General features: G+C 36.4%; 1 protein-coding gene across 1 annotated transcript in view; it reads right to left on the bottom strand.

The window, feature by feature from the left end:
- FSTL5 (follistatin like 5) overlaps window positions 1-25,522 on the bottom strand; it is a gene marked incomplete at its 3' end in the record, with an annotated part of 350,355 nt that overhangs the window by 237,495 nt on the left and 87,338 nt on the right. The window contains exon 3 of the mRNA XM_082758605.1: window positions 1,733-1,766. Within this exon, the coding sequence (XP_082614731.1) occupies window positions 1,733-1,766 (34 nt within the window). The remainder of the gene's footprint in view (window positions 1-1,732; window positions 1,767-25,522) is intronic.

The following is a 25,522-nucleotide window of genomic DNA, read 5'->3' as shown; positions in this document are numbered from 1 at the left end:
TACCATAATTGACAAGTAAAATAAGAATACTTTTTTGAAAAATTGCAAATGACATGGAAAAAAAAAAAAACAACAACACATAAGAAATTTAAAGAATGTAAAAAAGAGAAGGCCAAAAAAGGAAAAATAAATAAATAAAAAATATACCTTAAACATAAATGTATGTGTGGAACAGTGGAATATTTTTTCCAAAACCACTGAAATCTTCTAAGTTGAATTGTCAGCTTGGGTATGCACAACATGCAGGAAGTTCAGTAGATTAAAAATTTCCTCAAAAGATGTTACAGATATAATCACAACAAATTTTGTGCATCTGAGTACCAACTTCACTGCCTGTTTAGAAATAATGGATATCTCCCTTTAAGTAGTTCAATGATTTGCTTTGGCTGTAGTTTCCTGCAATATTTTATAAGCCTTTGAAAACTGTTTATTTGGTTAGTTAACTAAACTAACAGCTACTGCATATGGTGAACACTCCTAACCAGCTCACTAGCTTGTTTCTGCTTTTAATTGTTCTTCACTACATAATGACCACACACCTAGCTACAGCGGGGGGGAGAGAAAGGATCTGTATGGGTGACACAACTTTGAAAGCATACATGCCCATAACAAATGTCTGATTTCAGTATCTTTATAAGTAAAGACTTAAAATTTTACTACCTCTCTAAAATTAAGTATTCAAAAATCTCTCATTTCTGTATCGTCCTTCCTATTAGGTAAATTATATCATCATGAACAATGCAATTATACTGACACAACTCCACACAACCAACAGATTTAGCTTGCCTTTAGATGCCGGTGTATAGCCTTAGTTTGAGGGAGAGCAAGGAAATTGAGATTAATGAGTACTGTGGCTAATAAATAAGTGAATTAAGAACAGCTAACACAGGCGATAAGATTAAACATTGCTTCCTTAGGTAATACAAAAAGATGTAGGTTTGTCACTTAACTCCATCCTCTATAAGTAACCATTAAATGGTATTCTTTCCTCTTCTACCTTCCATCGCTTTTCTTTTCAAAGCACCTACAATAGCCCGCATCTACAGTATTAAGACAACTATCTCTGCCTGTAATGGCAATTTCACCTTTCATTGCTTGCTTAACAAACTTTAAATAAAAAGATTTGGGTGTTCTCTCTCATAAAAGTTTTACACTAGAAAAAAAAGCATGAAATACACTAATTGTGTTTTGGAACTATTTTATTGATACAAGGCTGTTTCTATAACCTGGATATTCTATTTCATATAGTTTTTAACCAGCGGCACAGAATAAGTTATAGTCAAAGTATAAACAATTGTATGCAACAAACATAGATGACAGTACTTTTGCAAGGTATCCTGCTAAGGACATTATTAATTTATGAGTAAATTGTAATCAGATCCAATTACAAATTTTTCTGCATAGCAAGATAAAGTGATTGTATTGATGTTTCATTAAAGTATAATAATATTCTGTAGTCTAGTTCACAAACTTAGTGAGAAGATGCAATTCACCCCATACAGAGTCCAGCAGTCAGTCTTGCTCATCTCAAGCAAAGACTTCAAAAAAAATAGCTTAGATATGTACATTTTATCCTCCTTTCCTGGATATATTTTTGTCATTTCAAATACCAAATACTCAGCAAAAAATCTGTCCGTCTGTCCAGATAAATAAATACATTTTGACCAACAATGAATGTTAGATTTATGATAAATACAAAAATCAACACATTTTGAAAATAATTAGTACTTACCTTTACTTCTTGAGCCCTCCTGATTCTTTTCCTGCTGCAATTAAAAGTAGAAATATGTATTATTTTCAGTATTACTTATCACATAAATCATAGAGACACAGATTCAAAAGAAGCTTAGTCTAGTTCCTCCTCCTTCCTGTTCTGAGATGAAGTCAGTTATGCTGCATAAAGTTTCCTATACCACCTGTTTTTAAAGTCCCCTAGAATTTTTCACAATGATTAAGCACCAGAACATGACTCAGAAGAGGTCATGCGATCTCTGCCAGCTTGTATCTATCTTGGGAGATGTTAAAAATTCAACTGACCAAAACTCTCTACAACGTGATGTTACTTTGAAATTAGATTGGCTTTAATCAACCGGACTAGGTAACCATCAAGGTGACCACCAGCCTAAAGTACGAGACTTCCATGAGACAAGGAGGGAGGACCGATGATCTTGAGGTCTCTTCCAACCTAGAAATTCTGTGATTCTGTGTGACCAGAACCTTGCAATCCCTGGATCAGAGCTTAACTCTCTTCAAAATTAGGAAGTTTCATCCCAGATGAAACAGACTGAATCTCCTCAACTACAAATAAATTTATCTCCCCCTCTTCCACCTCTTCTCCTATTTTTCCCTGCTTGCTTGCAACCCCATGAACATAGAATATATTTCATCTTTAAAGCAAACCAAAGTAATCATCCCTTGGTTCAGTTGTCTTCCAAGTCTTCTCTTCCCATTTTTTAACGTTTTAAAATGTGTTGTCTAAAGGATTCCAATATTCTAATTTAGACCTTTCTAAAACCAAGGACTTTTTAAATTACATCATCTCTGTAACTGCATCGAAAACATATAACATATACTGACATAATTCAAAATAATTTTTCCCTTCCAAAAAGAGTATGCCATATCTGATTCATAGTCAGCAAGTTTTTCACTATGATCCCCTAAGATCTTCACTACATAACCTACCAATTGTTTCCTACAGCACAGGATGCTCCTACCTGGATGATGCTGTTTTTAATCTTAAAGATATCAACACTACCTCTCAGGCTGACCCACTTGTCTCTAGTTCAGATAAGAATATTTGGCTTACTTCAGTTAATTCTAGCTCTGTTTCCTTACCCTGCAAATGTTTGAATCCCTCCCCTACGAGTGTAAGAAAATAGATTTACCCATCAACCTTAAACATGTTACCAGGATTTTAGTCTCAAAGATGGTGAATATTTATAGAATAAATATGTTAATAAATAATTATTAACATGGCTTTAACCATGCTGAATGTGTTAACTTATTTCCACCGTGCTTTGTTAGCAAAATTGCATCAAAAATAATTAAAAGACATTTGTTTCAAAGTTATTAGCACAAAATAAAAGTTTTAAATGGCTGAAATTTATCATTTTACAATTTTAAATCAAAAATGAGATCTAGGTAAGATTTTGTTCAAAACACACAAGCATGTCCAGCCTCACACTTCCTACAAAAATAGTCTGATATTTTTTCCAAAACATCTAAGCTTTTGTAATTTAATTGCACAACAATTCTTGCAATTGCACAACAAGGTTCTGAATAATGAAGCCCCAGTGTTTCTGAAGGAATTTATTTTTTATATGAGCACATATTTATTACACCGTATTTTCCAGTTATATTACTTTTTTCACAACACTTTTTTTACTTAAATATGGAATTAAATTCCACTTGAAAATTAATGGTATATTTAAATAGAAACTTTAAGTTTATACTTATTAAAAGCTCTACTTTTCCCACCTCTAACAGTATGACCATGTCTTGCTGAAGAACTGAAGTTCCTTTCTTAGTATTATTAGTAAAAACTCATCCGTAAGAAACAAAGAAGTAAAATACACATTGAGAAAAACAAGAAACTTTCAAAGACTCGGTAATTTCATTTCCTAAAAGACTCGCTCTGAATACTCTGAAACTACAACCCAAGTTGACAGCTCTTTTGTTCATTTGTTTTGATTTTATTTCAATATTTGACACACATCCTGTTGGTTTCCTGGCAACCAGCAAAGACTTTTTCCTCATTCAACTGGTAACTGCTATCATATCACGTGCTCCTAATCTAATTTAGGAGTATTTTATGTTATGACCGACAAGTTATTTCTTCAGAAATGCTGAAGTTTGTATACCTATTTCATATTTTCCAGTTAACATGAGAAATTTTCTTTAGTAGTGCACCTGCATGTAACTGCACATACTCACTGAACACACTCAAGTCACCTGCACGTGAGAACACAGGTGATGGAAGTGGTTACCTGCATTATAGGAGGAGGTAACATGGCTATAATGAGAAAGTACTGACATTAAATGGTTGCTGAACACTGACAAGAGTAAAGTCTGACAGCCTGGAAACTGTAGGCCTGGGAACTCAGCCTTTGGCCTAGCGACTCAGCTGAGGAACCAGGGCCATCCTTGAAGTGCCGCTGGAACAGAGAACCAGAGGCATCCTGTACGTACCATGGATAAAGACAAAACAAGAAACAAAGGGATGTATCACCTGAGACAGTAAAAAGTACGCTGGGAAAGAAGAAGCTGGCCTGAAAAAGTGGTATCAACAGAAGAAGTTTTTGTTTACAAAAATGAATATATCGACCATTATCATCTATTGGCTGTCTTAGGATAAACACCAACATTAACAGCATTTATACCTGAAGCGATGATGTCCTACACCCTCTTACATCTCAGTGATACAAAAGTCTCCCTCTCTGAGAAATTTCCTGTTTTGCATGTACTCCTTTCTCTCTATTGTGTTGTGTGTGTTTTTTGTTTTTTTTTTAATTATTATTATTATTTTATTTTTTTCCTTCTCTCCTCCTTAAACAGGCTGAAGCTTTGCTGGAACATTGGGTTAACTCGCTGATGCTTCAGTGTCAACTCTGCAGTGCTCCACACCCCATGAGGCAAATCAACTTTGAAATTAGACTCTGTCCCTTACTTTGGCTCCTTTCAGGGCCCATTTCTAGGGGTGGTCGGTCTCCTCTGAGATTGGTTTTAGACACTGTGAGGTTGGTCTCTATGAGATCAGATTTCACAGCTAGACTCCTGTGACGTTGGAATGGGCTAGACCTCCCTTCTGGGATCAGTCTCATACATTTGGTACCATTGGCTTTATGAATATGTATATATGCATATAATATGTATAATATAGATAAGTATAACCTATCATATGCATATTTGCTGTTATAGCATCAATAAGTTTGCAATCTGTAAGTATATTCAATGCCATATTATTTTGATAGGTTTGTTGAACCTACAATACTAATCTATATTTGCTGCTCTATTACTTATTTTTACTACATCTAATTGCCTTCCTACTATTTCTAATCACTGCTACTACTAATTAATGCTATTCCCTCAATATCTATGTCAGATATATTTGCTTCCTGTAATGGCTTGTTAATCTGTACACATGCTTGCCTTATTAATCATAGTATGCTTGCTGGTGCTGATTTGTGGTGATCTGCTGTAAATCAAAATCTTTAGAAATAAAACTTTTGTATCTTTTGTGTATTATGAAATCCTATGACCTCACTGTTGCTATATGTATATATCCATAGGCCAGGTAACTCCCCCACCTTCAGATCATGACAAGAGTAAACCGAACTTGTTGCAAACCATGATATTCAGTGTAAAAATACACTGAGCTAGTTGTCTCCAATAACATGAAAAAAAAACCTATGTGAACTTACTCAATGCAGCAATCTGTCCCCAAAAATTTCGAACTTCTCTTTTGCACAATAGTTGGTCAAGGAGATGTTATCCATTTTGTGTACTGAAAAGTATCATTCAAATATTTTCTGTTTTAGAAATTCATGTCAGAAAAATGGCATTGGGAACAGGCTAAGTGCAAAACACTTTTACAAGTCTATTTCTATTATAGGATATATTTATTTTAAATATTTGAACAGAAAAAGGAGACATACTTTTCCTATTGCTGCAATTTATGTGGTATCTTTAGCACTCTATAAACTACTAATAACAAAATGAGTGTACTGACTACAATCCAGGCCTAACTGCATTGTTTTATTTAATCAATAGGTCCAAAGATTTGTTGTTATGGCGCACATATCAACTTCTTTGAGTCTTCATTATGCCAAAATTGTACAGATAAATCCAAGGAAAGATGTGAATACCTATAACAACGGAAATGTTTTTTCTGGACTACGTACTCACTTTTCTGAATTGGCAAACCTTAGCCTTTTAATATTTTTTCCCCATTTACCAAGCATATTTACCTTTGTCCAACTAATATTAAAAAAAAAACAAACAAACAAACAAACAAACAAACAAAAAACACTAATTCTGTGCACTCACATAGCTGTTTAAACTCTGTTAAGGAGATTCAAAATTGATGAAAAGAATAAAGCTGTAATCAATAATACAAAAGTATTTTCTAGTTCACAGGGACATAGAAATGTGTAGCCACAATTAAACTTCACAATGAGGCCATAATATGCATATGACTAAAATGTTTTAAGTGTTTTTTCTCTTGTAAAATAACATGGCTAACGATGCAATTTTTGCAACCCAATCTTGCAAATCTAAGTCAAGGGTTGTTTACTTTTTCTTCTGTTTTTTCAAAGCAACAAAGTGTGCCAAAATCTGTATGTATCTGAAAAGTACATTTCCAAAATTCTCCATGACTACATGAAACATATTGCTTAGATTTAAAAAATAAATAAATGAACACAAATGTATTTCTGTCTTTATTAATGATAAAATGTGATGTACTAGATTTTAAAACATGTTCACATATTTGCCTAATGTTTCCTGAACACAGGAAATCCTGAATCCTGTAATGGTATTCCCTGAAAAATATTATATGATTACAGGCTAAATTTCAAAGTAAATCTAAAGTCCTGATTCCTATGTCATTCAGGTTTAGTATTGCTTAACTCCTTTGACTTTTCTTTTTAAACTATAGTCAGCATTTGGTTTAAAAGATCTATCCAATACTTTCTTTTACTGGAAGTACTCTGTTTCACAAAGGAGAATGTTTTCCTTTTCATTTTCCCTCTCTTCAGAGGTCAGAGAGTGAAACTTAGACTTTGCTCTAACAAGCCAGTATAACTCAGAGGAATCTTATTCCTGTTAAGCAGGCTAGGCAAGTTGGAGCCAAGTTATGTTAGCATTCAGCTATTGCAATTTATAGGCTCAGTGGACACTGTTTAGCCTCACAAAGCTCACTAGTCTTGTTTCCATTTTTCCCATTCTTCTAGTTTGCAACTAAAAAGAATGAGATTTTTCTTTTCCTGATAAAGCTGCAAAACCCATTATGTCTGGTGCTGAGACTACAATAAGTAGATTCTGAAGACTTAATCCAAGCACTGATTATTAAATCAGAGTAGATTCACAGGAAAGTGAACTTTAAAATCTTGGTTTCAAAGAGAAACACTAAAAAGGATGAAAAAGACCTTTCTGGAGGAAAGAGTGTAACAAGTTGTGCAAAGCTAGGAGGGGAAAGAAAACATTTTTGGATGAAATTTTAGAATTAAAAAAGATTTTTTTTAAATGAAATATCTTAAGATTTCTTATATAAAAAAACAAATATAAAGGAAACAAGGCATTAGCTGCAAATGTCTTTCATTTTCTTTGAAGTCCTAATTTTCTTAATATCATTATTTTCTTTTATTTCAGCTGAAGATTTTGGAGCAGCTTTGCATGGTGTCGTTTTCTCGAAAGACACACATTTTAAGTGTAAGCTACCATTCAATCTACAAAGAAAACCTTTGCTAGCATATCACAGAACAGCCTTGGTGCAATATGCCTTCTGCCAGCAAGACCCTTGGTAGCAGCAAAGCTCATCCAGATGGAAAGAGAAGTCTGTAAGCCTGAAGTTATTTCAAGGTTAACCAGTGATTAGAGTGGGTAGAGCATCTCTGAATTGTGAAATTAACCCTCTGGCTAGGAAAAGCCTGTTACAGTAAGAGCCTTTTCAACTGAAAACAGAGTGAAAAAATATAGAAGAAAAACTTATATTGAAGGTGCATAAAATACAGTTCTCTTTCTTATTAAAAGATACAAGTATATGGATTAATTTATGTAGAAAACCATTAAGAAGCAATGACTTATTTAATAAAATAAATGTTATAAGCACCTATAACTTAGGAAAATAAAGTTCAAATGCTCAGGGGAGCAGGAATTCTTCCTGGCTGAACGGAAAAACATGAGAGAAGTAAGCAAACAATTGGTTATAACAAAACAAATTTTCACTTACATTTGGCCTATACATTAGTGACTACATTATCTACTGCTACAAATCACCTGTAAGCACCAGTAATCATCCAAGGATTTTTTATTTGCTTCAATGTACCGAAATAGTTTTCAACCTAGAAGTCTCAAACAAAATGAATCAAATTCCATGCCTTTGCATCATTTTGTGTTGCATCATATTGTAGCAGTCTAATGAAATGTATCAATGCAGAACATATTAGAACTGTAAAGAAGCCTCAGTTTGTTGGTGTGTCCAACAAACTGAGCTCAATGAAAACTTTTCAAAGCACAGTGGATGAAAGCAGAAAAAATGTCAAATTTTCTGCTGTGTTTGTGAACTAAAAAAGATCACGGATGGCTGGCCCCACAAATTGCTATTCTGGCAAATTATAATTTATAAGCTATTTGCAATATATATCAAGCTAGACTAAAAAAAATAAACAAAAATATCTCCTTTTCAAGTGTTATTTTCTCTTTGTCTCAAAACACAAAATAGCATCAATTTATCTTCAGACATCCTGACATTTTGACAATGTTACTGTTCAGAAATGACATTCTATAAATAATTTTGTAATAATATTGTTTGATTTCAGATAAAGGGTTTTGTATTAGCAAGACAGGAAGTAGAACAGGATAGTCAAAGGGACTCTCAACAAGCAATTCAAGAGAAGGTACACAGATGCTTCTAAAAAAGACCAGAGCTGATCTGTACAGGTAGATAACATTCTAGAACTAACAAAATAGACCAGACCATTGTAGAAACAGTTTTGTAGCCCCATTTAAGTATGCATTATGTTCATTTTGTTTGTTTTTCCCTTTCTGAAAGGAAAAGAGTAGGTATTTACAAACCATAGATGTTGCACGCAGACAGACACAGAATTCCAGTTAATTCTGTGTTCTTACAAATCGAAGTACATGCATGTACTTGTATTGCATCTAGAGCCTCACTTATTTGCCAGCCTGAGTTGTCTGCCTAGAGTGGGCTAGAAGTCTTATTTCTCTTTTGCAAAACTTAGGAGAAGTCCTCTTTTCTCAATTTGCTGTATTTAAAAATTAACTGCTGAATTAATGGAATTCTTACGATAAGCAAAGTGCTAATTAGTCTGAAGCATATACTACATCGTCCTAGTAATGCGACAAAAATTAAAATAATTTAATAAACATAAACCACTAATTACAGAAACTGATGAAAAGGGGAATGCAAACTTATTTGCTTGATTAACATTTTATAATGAAAATTTATCGTTAGTCACATTACAAAATGTACTTAAAATGCAGAAAAATGATAATTAATGATCATTCTGCAGTTGGGGATACTTTGCTAATATATATTAACTTTAAAGAAAAAAGCATTAAAGGAACAATTACTGTTACATATAATATTTCAGTGAGAGATATTACCAAGATAATACATTTTACTGTGCTGTTAAAACATGTACAAGCCAAGATAGTAGAACACCTACATATTAGCTTATATGAATACAATGGGTTATGAAATTCAAATTATAATGCACAGAAACTATTTATTTATGGATGAAATAATAGCTTCTGGTCACAGGAAGCAGAGAGCATGTGCGCACAAAGCACAATTTGGTAAAGTATTCTCAGAACCAGTTTGATCAACGACATGCTGAACATTTCACAGAATCACAGAATTTCTAGGTTGGAAGAGACCTCAAGATCACCTAGTCCAACCTCTGACCTAACGCTAACAGTCCCCACTAAACCATATCCCTAAGCTCTACATCTAAACGTCTTTTAAAGACTTCCAGGGGTGATGACTCCACCACTTCCCTGGGCAGCCTGTTCCAGTGTCCAACAACTCTTTTGGTAAAGAAGTTCTTCCTAACATCTAACCTAAAACTCCCCTGGCTCAACTTAAGCCCATTCCCCCTCGTCCTGTCACCAGGCACGTGGGAGAACAAACCAACCCCCACCTCACTACAGCCTCCTTTAAGGTATCTGTAGAGAGCAATAAGGTCGCCCCTGAGCCTCCTCTTCTCCAGACTGAACAAGCCCAGCTCCCTCAGCCGCTCCTCGTAGGACTTGTTCTCCTGGCCCCTCACCAGCTTCGTCGCCCTTCTCTGCACCCGCTCAAGCACCTCGATGTCCTTCTTGTAGCGAGGGGCCCAAAACTGAACACAGTACTCGAGGTGCGGCCTCACCAGAGCTGAGTACAGGGGGACAATCACTTCCCTAGCCCTGCTGGTCACACTGTTCCTGATACAAGCCAGGATGCCGTTGGCCTTCTTGGCCACCTGAGCACACTGCTGGCTCATATTCAGCCGACTATCCACCATCACTCCCAGGTCCTTCTCTGCCAGGCAGCTCTCCAACAACTCATTTCCCAGCCTGTAGCTCTGCTTGGGGTTATTGTGCCCCAGGTGCAGGACCCAGCACTTGTCCTTGTTGAACTTCATGCAGTTGACCTCAGCCCATCGGTGCAGCCTATCCAGATCCTCCTGCAGAGCTTTCCTACCCTCGAGCAGATCGACACACGCTCATAGCTTGGTGTCATCTGCAAACTTACTGAGGGTGCACTCAATGCCCTCGTCCAGATCATTGATGAAGATATTAAAGAGGACCAGCCCCAGCACCAAGCCCTGGGGAACGCCACTAGTGACTGGCCTCCAACTGGACTTGACTCCATTTACCACGACTCTTTGGGCCCGGCTACCCAGCCAGTTTCTAACCCATTTGTCTTTCAAAAAAAAATTCACAAGATCAGACTTTATCACATACTCTCAGCAACTGCAGTACAATTGCAATTTGATTTCAAAACACATGCAAAGTAGCAACAACATTTGCATTTGTAAAGCTCTTCTGTCAAGTAGCAATAAACAAGGCCTTGCTTCAATCTAGTACAGTAAGAATGAGCAAAACGTGACCCATTTTGCTACTGCTCTTGTCAGAACATGACTTATCACAGAAAGTGTGGTAGTTTAATGTTTGGATTGTTGTGCTGGTATTCTGCATGCACAGCTCAATCCTGTTAGACATTGCTACCGTTTATGGAAGTAAATTCTGGGAAAATATTATGTTGTAGATTGTTCTTGGATCAGTAAACACATCACATGATTGTACAATTGCATGAAGGACACAAGATACAGAGAGAGTTGACTAGGTGGAAATAAGGAAAAAGAGCTCTTGAAGTTTACACAGTTAGTGACATGCCCAGGATTAGTTATCACTGAATATCAAGAGTCTTATAGTAACTCTTAGAGGCCTATGGAGAACATTTGGTGAAGTCTTGAGTCATGAACCCCTAATAAAAGGGACACAACAGTATTTGAGTAGCCTAGATACTGAAGTGATGAAGTGCAAGATTTGTTTCATTAAAAAAAAAAAAAAAAAAAAAAAAAAAAAAAAACACAGATCAGGGTTGGGCAAATCTGTGAAATCTGATTTGTTTCTTGATTGGCAGATTTCGATCCCTGATTAATATGAAGAATAGGTCTACAACACAGCAGTCCCAGGAAGAAGCTGTTCTTTGCATGCAGCAAATTTCAACCCTTTAAAACAAAGGGGTAGCTGAGAAGAAATAAAGGCGTGCAAAAGTTCCAAATAATCTTGTCCCTGCTTATATGTTTGTAAAGGAAACTCTCGCAAGATCATGCTTCAGCAAAGCATACGCTTCATTCTGTCCACAGAAGCCCTGCACAAAGGCTGATCCACAGTTTTTCTATTTAGGCATGTCTGACTGTACATTAAAGCAAAGCTCCTAGATGTCTTGGTAATGCATATACTAGCCTTGGATCCTTGAAGACAGAGTAAACAAAACCTTGGTCCTTGAGATGGAACAATTGCTTCAGGCTGAAGTCACAGTCTTAAGCTTAATGTTCTTCAGCAACATTCATTAGCAACTGAATTGAAATACATGTAACTTCATGTTTATGTCACAGTAACATTGTATAAACCAAAAAGATTTGTGGAAAACTAATTACATTCTACGTAATACTTTAAAAAAAAAAAAAAAAAAAAAAAAAAAAAAGCAGAGAAACATAGAAGCATTTTAAAAGCAAAGATTCTTCAGGTGAGCTTACATACGAAAGACCGATGATGACATTTCCTAAAATTGCTGCTTGGTATAGAAAGACCTGCATGCAGCAGGCTGCAAAGAGCTCCCAAGAGCTAGGAGTTATAGTTAGGCCTATACACCCCAATGACTACTGTAGTTGAAAAGATAAAGTAAAAATCAAAACTACTTCTCATCTTTAAATTCAAGACTCTCATTTAACTAAATCGTTACTTTTTAGTTGGATTCTGAAGTGCTTTTTTATTATCGTTTTACTTCTGATAAAAGATCTTGTCCAAGAGTCATCTTAAGGATACTGTGGGCCCAATAAAACAGTAGGCAATGGCCAAATAGTCTTTCTTCCACTTTACTGATGCAGAAAATGGCCTGTTTTCAAAAGTGTGTGTTATTTTAATTGGGAAAAAAAATAAAATCTAAAAAGAATCTTCATGTTGATATAATGGATCAATTCTTCCATGGGCTGTTCCCCTTCTATACTCACACTGCTTTCATTAGAAGAGTTGTCCAAAACCAACCGGCCACAGCTCTGAGCCAAATAGGAAAAAAGTTCAAATGAACATGTATACAAGCTTGCTCTGGGTAAATTTTTTAGGCAGCTCATTTTTACAGAAATACAATGTAACTGTAATTTCTGGTTCTAGTATTATGACTTTATACCTCATTTTTTGATGGCAGACCAAATCCAAATTAAATTCATAGGCAGTTTCATGGAACATGGGAGAAAAAAAAAAAAAAAAAAAAAACTTCTACTAATTTTAGATGTAGTGTTTTTCTTTTTATACTGCTTTAATCACTAAAATACTTAATGCATGGTTGAAGTAGTGAAGAGGCATATCGCATTGAAACTTACTGAATACTATTACAACCAAAATGGCTTCAGTACAGAGGAATATATAAACCAATTTGTCTCATCAAATGCAGGCTACAACTTTCATGTAAGTAGGAAGTGCTATGCATGCTACATAAATGATGGTTGTATAACAGTAGATTACTGTTTTTGTGCTTATTTTTGCATTAAACTTTAAATGCTCCAATAATCAATGTACAATTATGCTGAATTCAATTATACAGATTCTGTGTAATTGTACAATTATGCAGAATTCTGTGATTCTCTAATCAATGTACAGTTATGCTGGCCATACATGGCAACGTAAGACTTTCTTTCAACCCACCAAGAAGGAAATGAGATAATGCAGGAGAAGTTGATAAGGTGCCATAGATGAATATTACAGAATCACAGAAGAGTTGAGATTTAAAGGGACCACTAGAGGAGGGTCCAACTTTCCTGCTCAGTCACAGACACCTACAGCAGGTTGCTCAGGACCATGTCCTGGCAGACAAAAGATGGCTTTTGAAGATCTCCAAGGGCAGAGACTTCACAACCTCTCCATGCAACCCATTCCCATGCTCCATCATCCACACAGAAAATAAGTGTTTTCTGGCATTTGAACAGAACCTCTTGTGGTCCAGTTTGTTTCCATTGCCTCATGTCTTATCACTGGGCAATGCTTCTGATATAAAAGAGGACTCAGTCCTCTTTGCACCTTCCCTTGAGGCATTTATAGGCAGCAATAAGATCTCACCTGAGCCTCCACTTTTCCAGATTGAACAGTTCCAGTTATTTCAGCCTCTCCTCATAGAAGAGGTGCTGCATTCCCTTACCTTTGTGACCCTATATATATTTATATCATAGAACATGAGAAGAAAAAAGAAGTTCTACTATATATATATATATACACACACAAACACACTTTCTTTATGTAAGCTAATAATATTCAGTATATATATTTTGTTTCAGTATTATGTGAGGACACTCCAGATTTGAGTAGACAAAAAGAAGGAAGAGAGATCTCCAAGAATCAGTGTTTTAGTATACTGAATTATCACCAGAAACTCTAAGGGACAGGATGGGTATTCTATTATCTTCCCCCATATTCTGAGCTCTTAAAACTCCAGGTACTACCATAATTACTGAAAAGTATTATATTTCCTTACAATATAGTGTTTTTTTCTCCAAAAATAAAAATAAAAATCTGCAGATGGGTTTTAGCTGCACAATTCCCACTGACATTAATGGGAGTAATTTGCCTAAAACCCCTATTCATTTTTTAAAATTTCAGAGATGGTTTTTAAGTGTAATTTTCTAAAGTGTAATTTTCTAAAAAACACATAATGTGTTGTTGCATTTTATTATTCAGTCTGTCTGAGGTTCATTCTGATCTTATCTTTCCTCTTCTCAGAATTTTCTCTAGATAAAAGAAAATCTGCAGGAAGAACGACAATTAGAGAGTATAGACATGTCAGCATCAACATCAATTACCTTCTTGCAATCCAGGAATGCAAGTAATGTTTAGTCTGTGTGAGGATATAATTATGGGTAAAACTGTACTACATCTACTAGTATTGATTAAAACCAATGTGCTGAGGATTTTCTAGAAATAATAATATGTTGTTTCTACCATTCATCTTAGAAGGACAGATAAGGTAGCGTTACAAAGGAAAAAAGAAGTTCATGATACGAATATTAATCAGCTGCATCTGCCCTTTTGTAAAGTATTCAACTATATATTTTAGGAACACATTCATTCTACCAGAGATTTGATGAAAGGTTGTTAAAAATGGGTACTTTATTACCCATGTAAGAAACTAGAACATAGAATTTTTTCTTTTTATTATTGAATCTTATTATTGAAAATTCAAGATTAGCTCAGTATATGATTGTTGCATTTCAACTATTTTTTTAAAAATGAAATATAAAGTAGAGCTATATATGCTACAATAATAGCAACAATTCATTACTCTCCCCCTACCATGAAGTAGGCAATGTATTGTAAAGCTATAGTTATGTTCTCTCAGAGTCAGTGTTGATAGGAAGTAACTTTGAAAATATGTATATATACACACGCATATGCAGAGAGCTGCAATAACTATTCAGAAAACATCTTAAATTCTAATCTAGCTGATGTGTATTTTTAATTATATTTCCTTTTTTATTAAAAAAGTAATAAATCTTCCCTGTGCCCAACTTATTACTGATACTAGTAGACACAGCTAAAATAGTTTTGTTTTTTTTTAATAATAGACTACAAGTAAACTGTTTTACAAAGATTTCCTTGTATCAATTCAAAATTTCTGTCAGTTTCTCAGTCTGTTCATTATGCTCAATTTTAGTGACTTCTTAATAGCAGATGTTGTATTTCTAAGTTTTGCACACAAAATCTGCCAAGCTGCCAGTTCCATGGTTGAACTTGTAATCCTTCCTGGTAACTTCCATATTGGCTACTAGCTTCTTTCCTAGTTTCTGAGAGGTTGCATTTAGTTAATCTAAATAGAGGAGACTCATTAACTCTAAATAGGTAGATTATCAAAATTATTACATGGAGATATGATGTACTCATGGAGAAATGAGTACCAAACAAAAGACTTCCATTGTATCCTATCTACTAAAGTATATATCAGGAAGCAGTACTTGGAGAGAGGACAGATGCATTCGAGCGATAAATCTGTTCTTTGGTTTGTTATTAACAATGAACCATCAAGAGAAATGATTTGAAAATATTAAGGCATGGAATGTGTTTGAAGACTTGGTAATTTTTATTTCTTTATTTTTTAATGGCATGCCTTATTCACGTTTCAGTTATAGCATGAAGGAAATTATATAGAGATAAATGGGAGAACTGCACAAGGAAAACTAAACTAGTTAATGCAGTGGTTTCTCAGACCTTTAAAATAAATCTAAAAAAATCAATTGCAATGGGATTGGTCTTTCACAAGTTTTAGGTACAGTTTGCTGTACTACAGTAATTAAAGTAATACACTTCAAAGTTCTTGTTTATTCAGTAGAATTTTATCATGTAAAAAGCAATGGTGAAAATCAAATGATTTAAGATGTAAATAATGTTAGATAAACCAACAAAATTGAATATATTCTGTTAAAATAATGCAGTATTAGTTATGTATTACTTGCATTGATGTATGAGTACAACATCTAGAAAAGAATAATAGAAATTAATAGCATTTCCATGAACTACTCTAGAGAATGGAAGATTGTGCTGATGCCTCAGAAAAGTGGTAGGCCTTATTTCTCCTTCAAAATTACACTTTAATTTATAGGTTGTTCATTAGAGGTTACAAACCCATAATTATAGGTTATGCATTAAACTGATAATTTTGTGTTGGTTTGTTTTCATGGGAAGAGGTGAAGTATAAGGAATAAGCTTGTTAAATTTTTATCATTTTAAATTAGCTTTTTTTTTTTTTTTTTTTTACTATGTCCTTAGAAGGAAAGTTCAAGTGCAAAAAAAGTTTTTTGATAGAATTAACAATGAACATTAAACAGATGTGAGTGATATCATGTGATGGTTAAAGAAATAGTTAATGCTGCTATACTTAATTTGGAAAATATGAACAGTCTGTACTGATATTTAACAAGCTACATTAAATGCAAACTTCGAAATACTGAAGAGCTAAAGAGACAGTTCAAGTGAAACAATTATCACTTGCTCATTTCCTGGGTCACTTTCAACAAGGTCAAATAGTAACCTTCTTTAATTATTAAAGTTTGTAAGATCTTTGTTTTAAATGTTGTATTTAAGGCTTTAACCTTCCATGTTCTTAAAAGTATCTAAGCATAGCCACATCAATGCATAACAATCGAAGTAGGCATAATTAAGACATCTTTTAATTAAGGTCTCCATTTTCTTCGTGTGTCAGGCCTGAATAGAGCTACAAAAAACATTCAAATTTTTAATGGGCATGTTAACATTTGTCCTCGTTATTTGAAAGCCAAATAAAACCACTGTGGAATTTGTTAGTTTTTAATGAAAATCAAATCTGAAACTGAAAAATATCAAATTCTCCTATTTTTTGGTTGAAAGAAATTGAGCATAGTGATGGATGTAGTACTTACCCGATAACAGTTATCATGGAAGAAGTTTTGAGAAACAAATAGAATGCCCTGAGCTTGGACTACTTAACTGATCCCAACAGTAAATAAAAAAAGGAAAAAGAAAAAAAAAAAAGGTAAAAATAACACGTTATGCATATAGTAATCTAGACAGAATTGGAAACATCCCAGTGTAAGCACGGCCTACTTGAGCAACAGTAATCTGCAGGGTAAGAGGACAGAAGCTTATAAGATATTTTTTAATTACAGAATCACAGAATCACAGAATTTCTAGGTTGGAAGAGACCTCAAGATCACCTAGTCCAACCTCTGACCTAACGCTAACAGTCCCCACTAAACCATATCCCTAAGCTCTACATCTAAACGTCTTTTAAAGACTTCCAGGGATGGTGACTCCACCACTTCCCTGGGCAGCCTGTTCCAGTGTCCAACAACCCTTTCAGTAAAGAAGTTCTTCCTAACATCTAACCTAAAACTCCCCTGGCTCAACTTAAGCCCATTCCCCCTCGTCCTGTCACCAGGCACGTGGGAGAACAAACCAACCCCCACCTCACTACAGCCTCCTTTAAGGTATCTGTAGAGAGCAATAAGGTCGCCCCTGAGCCTCCTCTTCTCCAGGCTGAACAAGCCCAGCTCCCTCAGCCGTTCCTCGTAGGACTTGTTCTCCTGGCCCCTCATCAGCTTTGTCGCCCTTCTCTGCACCCGCTCAAGCACCTCGATGTCCTTCTTGTAGCGAGGGGCCCAAAACTGAACACAGTACTTGAGATGCGGCCTCACCAGAGCCGAGTACAGGGGGACGATCACCTCCGTAGCCCTGCTGGTCACACTGTTCCTGATACAAGCCAGGATGCCGTTGGCCTTCTTGGCCACCTGAGCACACTGCTGGCTCATATTCAGCCGACTATCCACCATCACTCCCAGGTCCTTCTCTGCCTGGCAGCTTTCCAACAACTCATCTCCCAGCCTGTAGCTCTGCTTGGGATTATTGCGCCCCAGGTGCAGGACCCGGCACTTGGCCTTGTTGAACTTCATGCAGTTGACCTCAGCCCATTGGTGCAGCCTATCCAGATCCTCCTGCAGAACTTTCCTACCCTCGAGCAGATCGACACACGCTCATAGCTTGGTGTCATCTGCAAACTTACTGAGGGTGCACTCAATGCCCTCGTCCAGATCATCGATGAAGATATTAAAGAGGACCGGCCCCAGCACCGAGCCCTGGGGGATGCCACTAGTGACTGGCCTCCAACTGGACTTGACTCCATTCACCACGACTCTTTGGGCCCGGCTATCCAGCCAGTTTCTAACCCAACGAAGCGTGCGCCAGTCCAAGCCAAGAGCAGCCAGTTTCTTGAGGAGAATGCTGTGGGAAACGGTGTCAAAAGCCTTGCTGAAGTCAAGGTAGACCACATCCACAGCCTTTCCCTCATCCACCCAGCGCGTCACTTTGTCATAGAAGGAGATCAGGTTCGTCAAGCAGGACCTGCCTTTCATAAACCCATGCTGACTGGGCCCGATCGCCTGCTTGCCCTGCAAGTGCTGCGTGATGACTCTCAGGAGGATCTGCTCCATGAGCTTCCCTGGCACTGAGGTCAAACTGACAGGCCTGTAGTTTCCCGGGTCTGCCCTCCAGCCCTTCTTGTAGATGGGCGTCACGTTTGCTAGCTGCCAGTCAACTGGGACGTCCCCCGATCACCAGGACTGCTGATAAATGATGGACAGTGGCTTGGCCAGCTCCTCTGCCAGTTCTCTCAGTACCCTTGGGTGGATCCCATCCGGCCCCATCGACTTGTGCACATCTAAGTGCCGTAGCAGGTCACTAACCAGTTCTTCATGGATAGTGAGGGCCACATCCTGCTCCCCATCCCCTTCCACCAGCTCAGGGTACTGAGTATACAGAGAACAACTGGTATTGCCGCTAAAGACTGAGGCAAAGAAGGCATTGAGCACCTCCGCCTTTTCCTCATCTCTTGTAACTAAGTTTCCCCCTGCATCCAGTAAAGGATGGAGATTCTTCTTAGTCCTCATTTTTGTGTTGATGTATTTATAGAAACGTTTTTTGTTATCTTTAACGGCAGTAGCCAGATTGAGCTCCAGATGAGCTTTGGCCTTCCTAATTTTGTCCCTGCACAGCCTCGCTACATCCTTATAGTCCTCCCTAGTGGCCTGCCCACTTTTCCAAAGATTATAAACCCTCTTTTTTCTCCTAAGATCAAGCCACAATTCTCTGTTGAGCCAGGCTGGTCTTCGTCCCCGCCAGCTCGTCTTTGGGCACGTGGGGACAGACCGTTCCTGCGCCATTAAGATTTCCCTCTTGAAGAGCGCTCAGCCTTCCTGGACCCCTCTGCCCTTCAGAACCGCCTCCCAAGGGACTCCACCAACTAGTGTCCTGAGCAGCTCAAAGTCAGCCCTCCGAAAGTCCAATACAGCGGTTTTACTGGTCCCCTTTCTGGCCTCGCCAAGAATAGTGAACTCCACCATTTCGTGGTCACTCTGCCCATGACAGCTCCCGACAATCACATCCGCCACCAGTCCTTCTCTGTTTGTGAAGAGAAGGTCTAGCGGGGCACCACCCCTGGTAGGTTCACTAACCAGCTGCGTCAGGAAGCTATCTTCCACGCTCTCCAGAAACCTCCTAGACTGCTTTCTTGGGCTGTGTTGTGCTTCCAGGATATATCTGGGAAGTTGAAGTCCCCCACAAGAACAAGCACTGACGATTTCACAACTTTTGTCAGCTGCCTGTAGAACTCCTCATCAGTCTCCTCATCCTGGTTTGGCGGTCTATAGCAGACCCCGACCAGGACACTAGCCTTGTTGTCCCTGCCGATCCTAACCCAAAGGGACTCGACCTTGTCATTCCCAGCCTCGAGTTCTACAACCTCGAAAGACTCTCTAATATAGGGAGCCACACCACCACCCCTTCTGTGCTGCCTGTCCCTTCTGAAGAGAAATTGATACTTTGGTTTGTGAAAAAAATGGAGCTAAGTCACAGACTGAGTTTTGCAGATACAAAAATCCCAAGGGAAAAACTGTTGAAGAAAACTGAATCAAATAAACCTAATATATCTAAACATATACTTGTTTCTTCCTGTGGTTCCTTTGCAAAGCCTTCAAATGAAAAATTTAAAGCCAATCTGGAAAATAAATAATGAAGAATTATCTTACATATTGTAATAAGAAATACTTTTACTGCAAGATAATACAAGACATATTTCATGTAAAGTGCAGATAGATTGCTTAACTTGAATTTCTTGGTAGCATGAGATCAGAACAACTCATACAGAAAAAAAAAAAAGTTATAATTTCATCAGCTACGGGTTTTATCCAAAATATAGCAGATTTGTGCTCAAGCTGCACATATATTCTCAGTAATTTATTTACAGTTCAAGACCACTATGACGGTTAAACTGATCAGAGTTTGATCTGAATATATAATTAGGGGAAAATGGTTTTCTGTGGGGATTTATTATTGCATCTCTAATGTGAAATGACTTGTAAAAAAATACAAATTTGTGAACCATATTTTTAGCAAGGATAGCATGTAAAATAATTATAATGGTATAAGGTTATAAGATAATGGTTAATGATATAAGAATTAATGTTAAATAGTATGCATCCATAAATAAGTTGGCTTTTTATATTCATCTTTGCAAGCAAATGACTAAAAATTGCAAAGTTTCATATACCATTTTGATATGACAAGAAACTGATCATGCAGTGTAATGTATATCTACCTTGAATTTTTCGGAATACTGGATGCTACTAGAAAAAGGCACAAAAAAGGAAAGTCTCTAGAGTCTGAAACTAGATACATTTGATGGAAAAAGAAAGATCTTCACAAGAAAGTAAAATATGCTCTTAAAGAATGCATCGCTGTATTTTGTTATGTCACTGATTAATCTTCTGAGCATACAGGCCCTCTCCTCTGTCTCCATTCTTACAATAAAATACTCTCGAGCCAGAACCCTGAAAATCACTCTTTCATGAGATCTTATTAAACCTTTCTATTTCACAGAAATTATTCTTTCCTCAATTCCACTTTTGTTCTCTGCATTGATTCAGTAGTCCTGAATCAATATCACTACATGAAGAAGCTATTTTCTGGTACTCCGGAATTCTCCACCTCATCATTACTTACACTTGGCCTAATACAGCCATAGTCTTGTTTACCACTTGATCACAAGTGATTTCTGCCACCTATGGAGGCAGAGTAAGAGAAAATTAGGGTGGAACTGGATTCATTATCCCTAATAGTGTCAGACACTTGCAACAAACATGCTCTAACTTTAATTATGAAGTGGAATCTTAGAACTGTGAAGTTATTATTCAGATCAGGTTCTTATGCTGTTAATAATAGAGCAGAAATTCTAATAATAGAGTTTAAGGGAAACTCTATTATAAACCCAAAGTGTTTTCAAAGACAACCAGAGAAGTATTGCAGAGTTTCTAACAATCTGATTGTCATTTCTCTGGATTGCTTCACAACACATCTCACATTAAATGATACAGAGTCCTACTGCTAGTAGGACTTAACAACAACAAAAAATGCAAGATGCAACATGATAAAAGATTTCTGTAGAATATTAAAAATATTACAATTGTTACAGAAATTTGGATTAGGGCAAAAGGACAACTAATATTCTAAATGAATCAAAGACAAAAGAAACATTTAAGAAATAGCCATGAAGTTTCAAGAGCTGAGATAATATTTGTATTTGCTAAAAATGCAAGAAAAAGACTCACAACAAAATCCAAGCATTTCCAGTTTCCAAATTAAGTTAAAATAGTTACTGTCTGGAGTAAATGATTATCTCAAGGCTTTTGTTTATTTTGTTTTCAAAGGATGAAACACATCCATAAATGAAAATAAACTTTAAAAAATATTTTTTTCAAAAAATAATGAAGACAATTTAACCTGTGAAGAAAAAAGTGCTAAAGCCAGTGAGACACATTCCTAGCATTGAAATTTGATATTTTTTTTCTGAACTTATTTTTCTGTCACATGAAGTAAAAGAATGAAAGTCTTAGGGATGTTTAAGGACATAGATATTGAAAACATAGGCAGATGTATAGCCAACTTAGATGTACTTAGTCTGGAGCCAGTTTAAAAGGTGTTATTTTACATGATTCTTAAGAACAGGTGATTCTTAATTTAGAATATATCACCTTATATTATAGATGCATAGTATACTACTGTTTAAAACAATGTTTAAAATGTGTAATTCCTCTCATTTAAAAACAGAATTTACCTAGCTAATTAGAATCAGAGAAGTGAAAACGAACCATAAACTAAGTGGACAATTACTTAATTTAAAAAATAAGTCAGTGTTTTACATCCCATTTTGTCAGCAAACCACTAAAGCTGATTGCACTTGTCACTACTATATGCCATGTTCATTTAATATTTTTATATTGATTTTGCATATTATTTTTCACATTATAACCACTGTATCCTGCGGGGCATGACTTTCACTTTAATGAACTATGATGAAAAAGGTTAATAAAGATAACAGCTTACACGTATCATCATCTTCTAGGTTATGAAATTAGTTATTAAATCCTTGGGAAAAATGACTGAGAAGAAGAAGTGGAAAAGAATAAAATAAAGTTTGGCTGACAGAAAAAATGTTAAGAGGTTGAATTATATATATTGCAGTCTTGAGGACCTGAAGAATCAGAGTCAGCAAGGAAGGTGTCGAAAAGAGCTGGACTTCATAAATCTCTGTAGGTATATCCACGTCAAGTATCTGGCCTCTTGGATCTTAGAAATACAAGCAGCAAAAAGTTGAACAGGAGGCAAGCATCTCAAATTTTACATACAAAAAATCTTGTGTTTTGTTTTGCTGTGGTGGAAATTTGTGATTTGACATTGTAATATAATATGAAAAATATATAATCAACAAGAATCTGAAATTGTAGCTGTTGACAGCATGATAAAGATAGTGTATAACACTGTTGTCTATTTAGTGGCTAATCAGAAATCCTTTTCCTAGATAACAATGTGTCCAAGTTGAATACTGTAATGTAAAGGGTAATTACATCACCCCCATGTACCATTACTTTATATTTCATTCTTCGCTTCCAAGTTGACACATTAAATTAAAAAGGCGATGTTAATTAAAAGCTAGATGATACATGTGTATCTCATCATCCCTTAAAATAATTGGGTGAGATTAATCATTTCCACAGTGGTGATTTTCAGTATCAGGAACACAAAAGAGAAGTACAGCAAGAGTACAACGGTAAAAACCTTTTCTCCCTTGACCTAACCCCATAGACTTCTTGACTAAAAGTTTACAGCTAGATGTTGCTATTGAGTTAGCAATGGAAGGAATCATCAGCTAGAAAAAAAGAATTTCACACTTGCATTAATTCTAGGCTTTGACATCCCTTTCTTCCCCCACAGGGATAGACTATTTAGAAGAAGGAATGTAGAAAACATTTTAGAGAGATTTTATAGGCAATCTTCCTATGACTTTTTAAAAACATATTTTGAGTATGTAGTGAGAGGTAGAAAAAATGTTCTATCAACTTATTAATATACCATGATTGTAATGAGATTTTTTTTCTTAAATAGTCATGCCTTCTAAATGCTAGTGCCCACAGGAAAAAGTAGATTAGAATGCAAGATATATTAAATCCTGAGAAAAGCAAAATTAAAAACAAACAAACAAACAAAAAGTTCCTTAAGACTTCTAACTGTGGTTACATAAATAATTGGGGAGTAGGGGGAGCAAGTCCTGTTACTTAGATTAAATCCTGGAATTTGCATAGGATGTAGATAGTACATTCAGGGAACCTAAGGAGAAAGAGAATTCTTGTATTACGTTAGAACTGGGAGCCACATTGACATGCTCAAGAGCTCTGCTCTCAGTCTTCAGAATTCACTGCTGCATCTTACTGCAAAGGATTTCCCCACTACTCCTCCCCCGCTCTAGGACAGAGGATTTTAAAGGATCAAGTTTTATGACTTCTCAGAGCCTGCAGGCAAACAGCATTTCCAGATAAGCACTGTGAACTATAAACCTCCAGTTGTCTGGGGACTAGACCACACAAGAAAAGCTCAGATTATTTTTGAATCCTCAAGTACTACTTTCTGCCTGTATCTTTCTTCACCTGCCTGTATTTTACAGGTGCTTCACTGTAACACAGAATACACTATTAATTGAGGGAGAGTATTTTCTAATCTTTGGGCAAAAAAACTGTGTGGAAAATGTATTCTATGCTTTGTGCTTATACACTTAAATTTGTCTTTAATAAACCAGGGGAGCATGTTTATGACATTACATGTTTTCTCTTATTTTGTTTCATTTCAGACAAAGTCATTATTTCCCAAAGACCTCCACACTGGACCTGATTCTGTTCTTACTCAGGCCTCCATTAATGAGAAACAGAGTTGAACTGGCTAACATAACAGCAAACAGTGACTGTCAGACAGGAGGGAGACAGAAAGGGGAAGAGGCAAGTTTTTTCACAGGAAGATTAAAAAAAAAAAAATTTAATCCAGAGAAATAACACAGAAAACACTGATTGCTGTGCATCTGATTCTGATCCCATTAACACTTCAGCAAAACAAAGTCAACGCTGGAAATAGTTTTAATGAATACAGGAAGCTCAGTTGTTAAAAGGTGCCCATAGAAGGGGTAAAAACAAAGCATGTCTCTTTCCACCTGCTCAGCCGGAAAAAAAGCTCTCTTCTGATGGAAACTCCTTCCCTACCACATACACAGGCTGAATTCCAAATATCTTCATTTCTTTCCTCACCTCATTACACCCTGATACACCTGAGCTTTGCTCCTCCTTCCCCTGCCCACCCTCCCGAGCCAGTGGTTGCACTTTAATAGGTGTTATAACCCTGGCTGTTCTGAATATAGTGGTCTTAATTCCACAAAATCAGAATCAGACCTGAGTAAAAGGTATTCAGGTGATTATGACTATATTAGCAATCTTCACTGATTGTCTCTTGAGACTGAAAATAAAGAATTCCCTACCTGTAATGATATCATATACAATGAGGCACTGTTATTAATATTACATATTCTTCTCCTTCCCCAATAACCTACCTTTCTTCACCTGGCTTGCAGAGGAGAGATGTGTGTGCATGTGTTAGATATGCAGACTTGGCATGCTCTGCAATATACATATGAACGTACAGAATATATCTCATATTTCTTGGTCTCTGGAAATGGATCAGAAGCTGGCAGTAAACGTTCTGTTGGCTGCCTTCTTCCTGTTTGTACCTGGAAATCTCACCACATACATTTTTTTCACTGAAGATATTGCATAAACATTACTCTCTCTGTCAGAGCCATGCAAATCAGAGGAATAAAATTCATTAGGATGCTAGAAATACTTCTAACGATTTCAGGTGGGAATCTAAGTATTAACAAATTGCTTACAATACCCTCAGCAGCAACGCAAGCAGACTCCCAAATGGAAAGTCCCTTACAAACTTTTTCAGTGTTTTGACTAATACAGAACCGAGGATTAACTGGCACAACAAGAAATGCACATGTAATTGAGACATAGCCTAATATTTTTCAGTGTCACTACATAAGGGTAAGCCACAGCAGTTTGAAGATGCCTAGAAATAAAATTTTCAAGAGTGTTTTGTAATAGTCTTTCTCCATTCCAGTTCA

Source organism: Aythya marila (assembly GCF_965140915.1).
Source record: "Aythya marila genome assembly, chromosome: 4".
NCBI classification, from domain to species: Eukaryota; Metazoa; Chordata; class Aves; order Anseriformes; family Anatidae; genus Aythya; species Aythya marila.
Note: the sequence above shows the minus strand (reverse complement) of the source record. Positions and strands in the feature narration are given on the sequence as shown.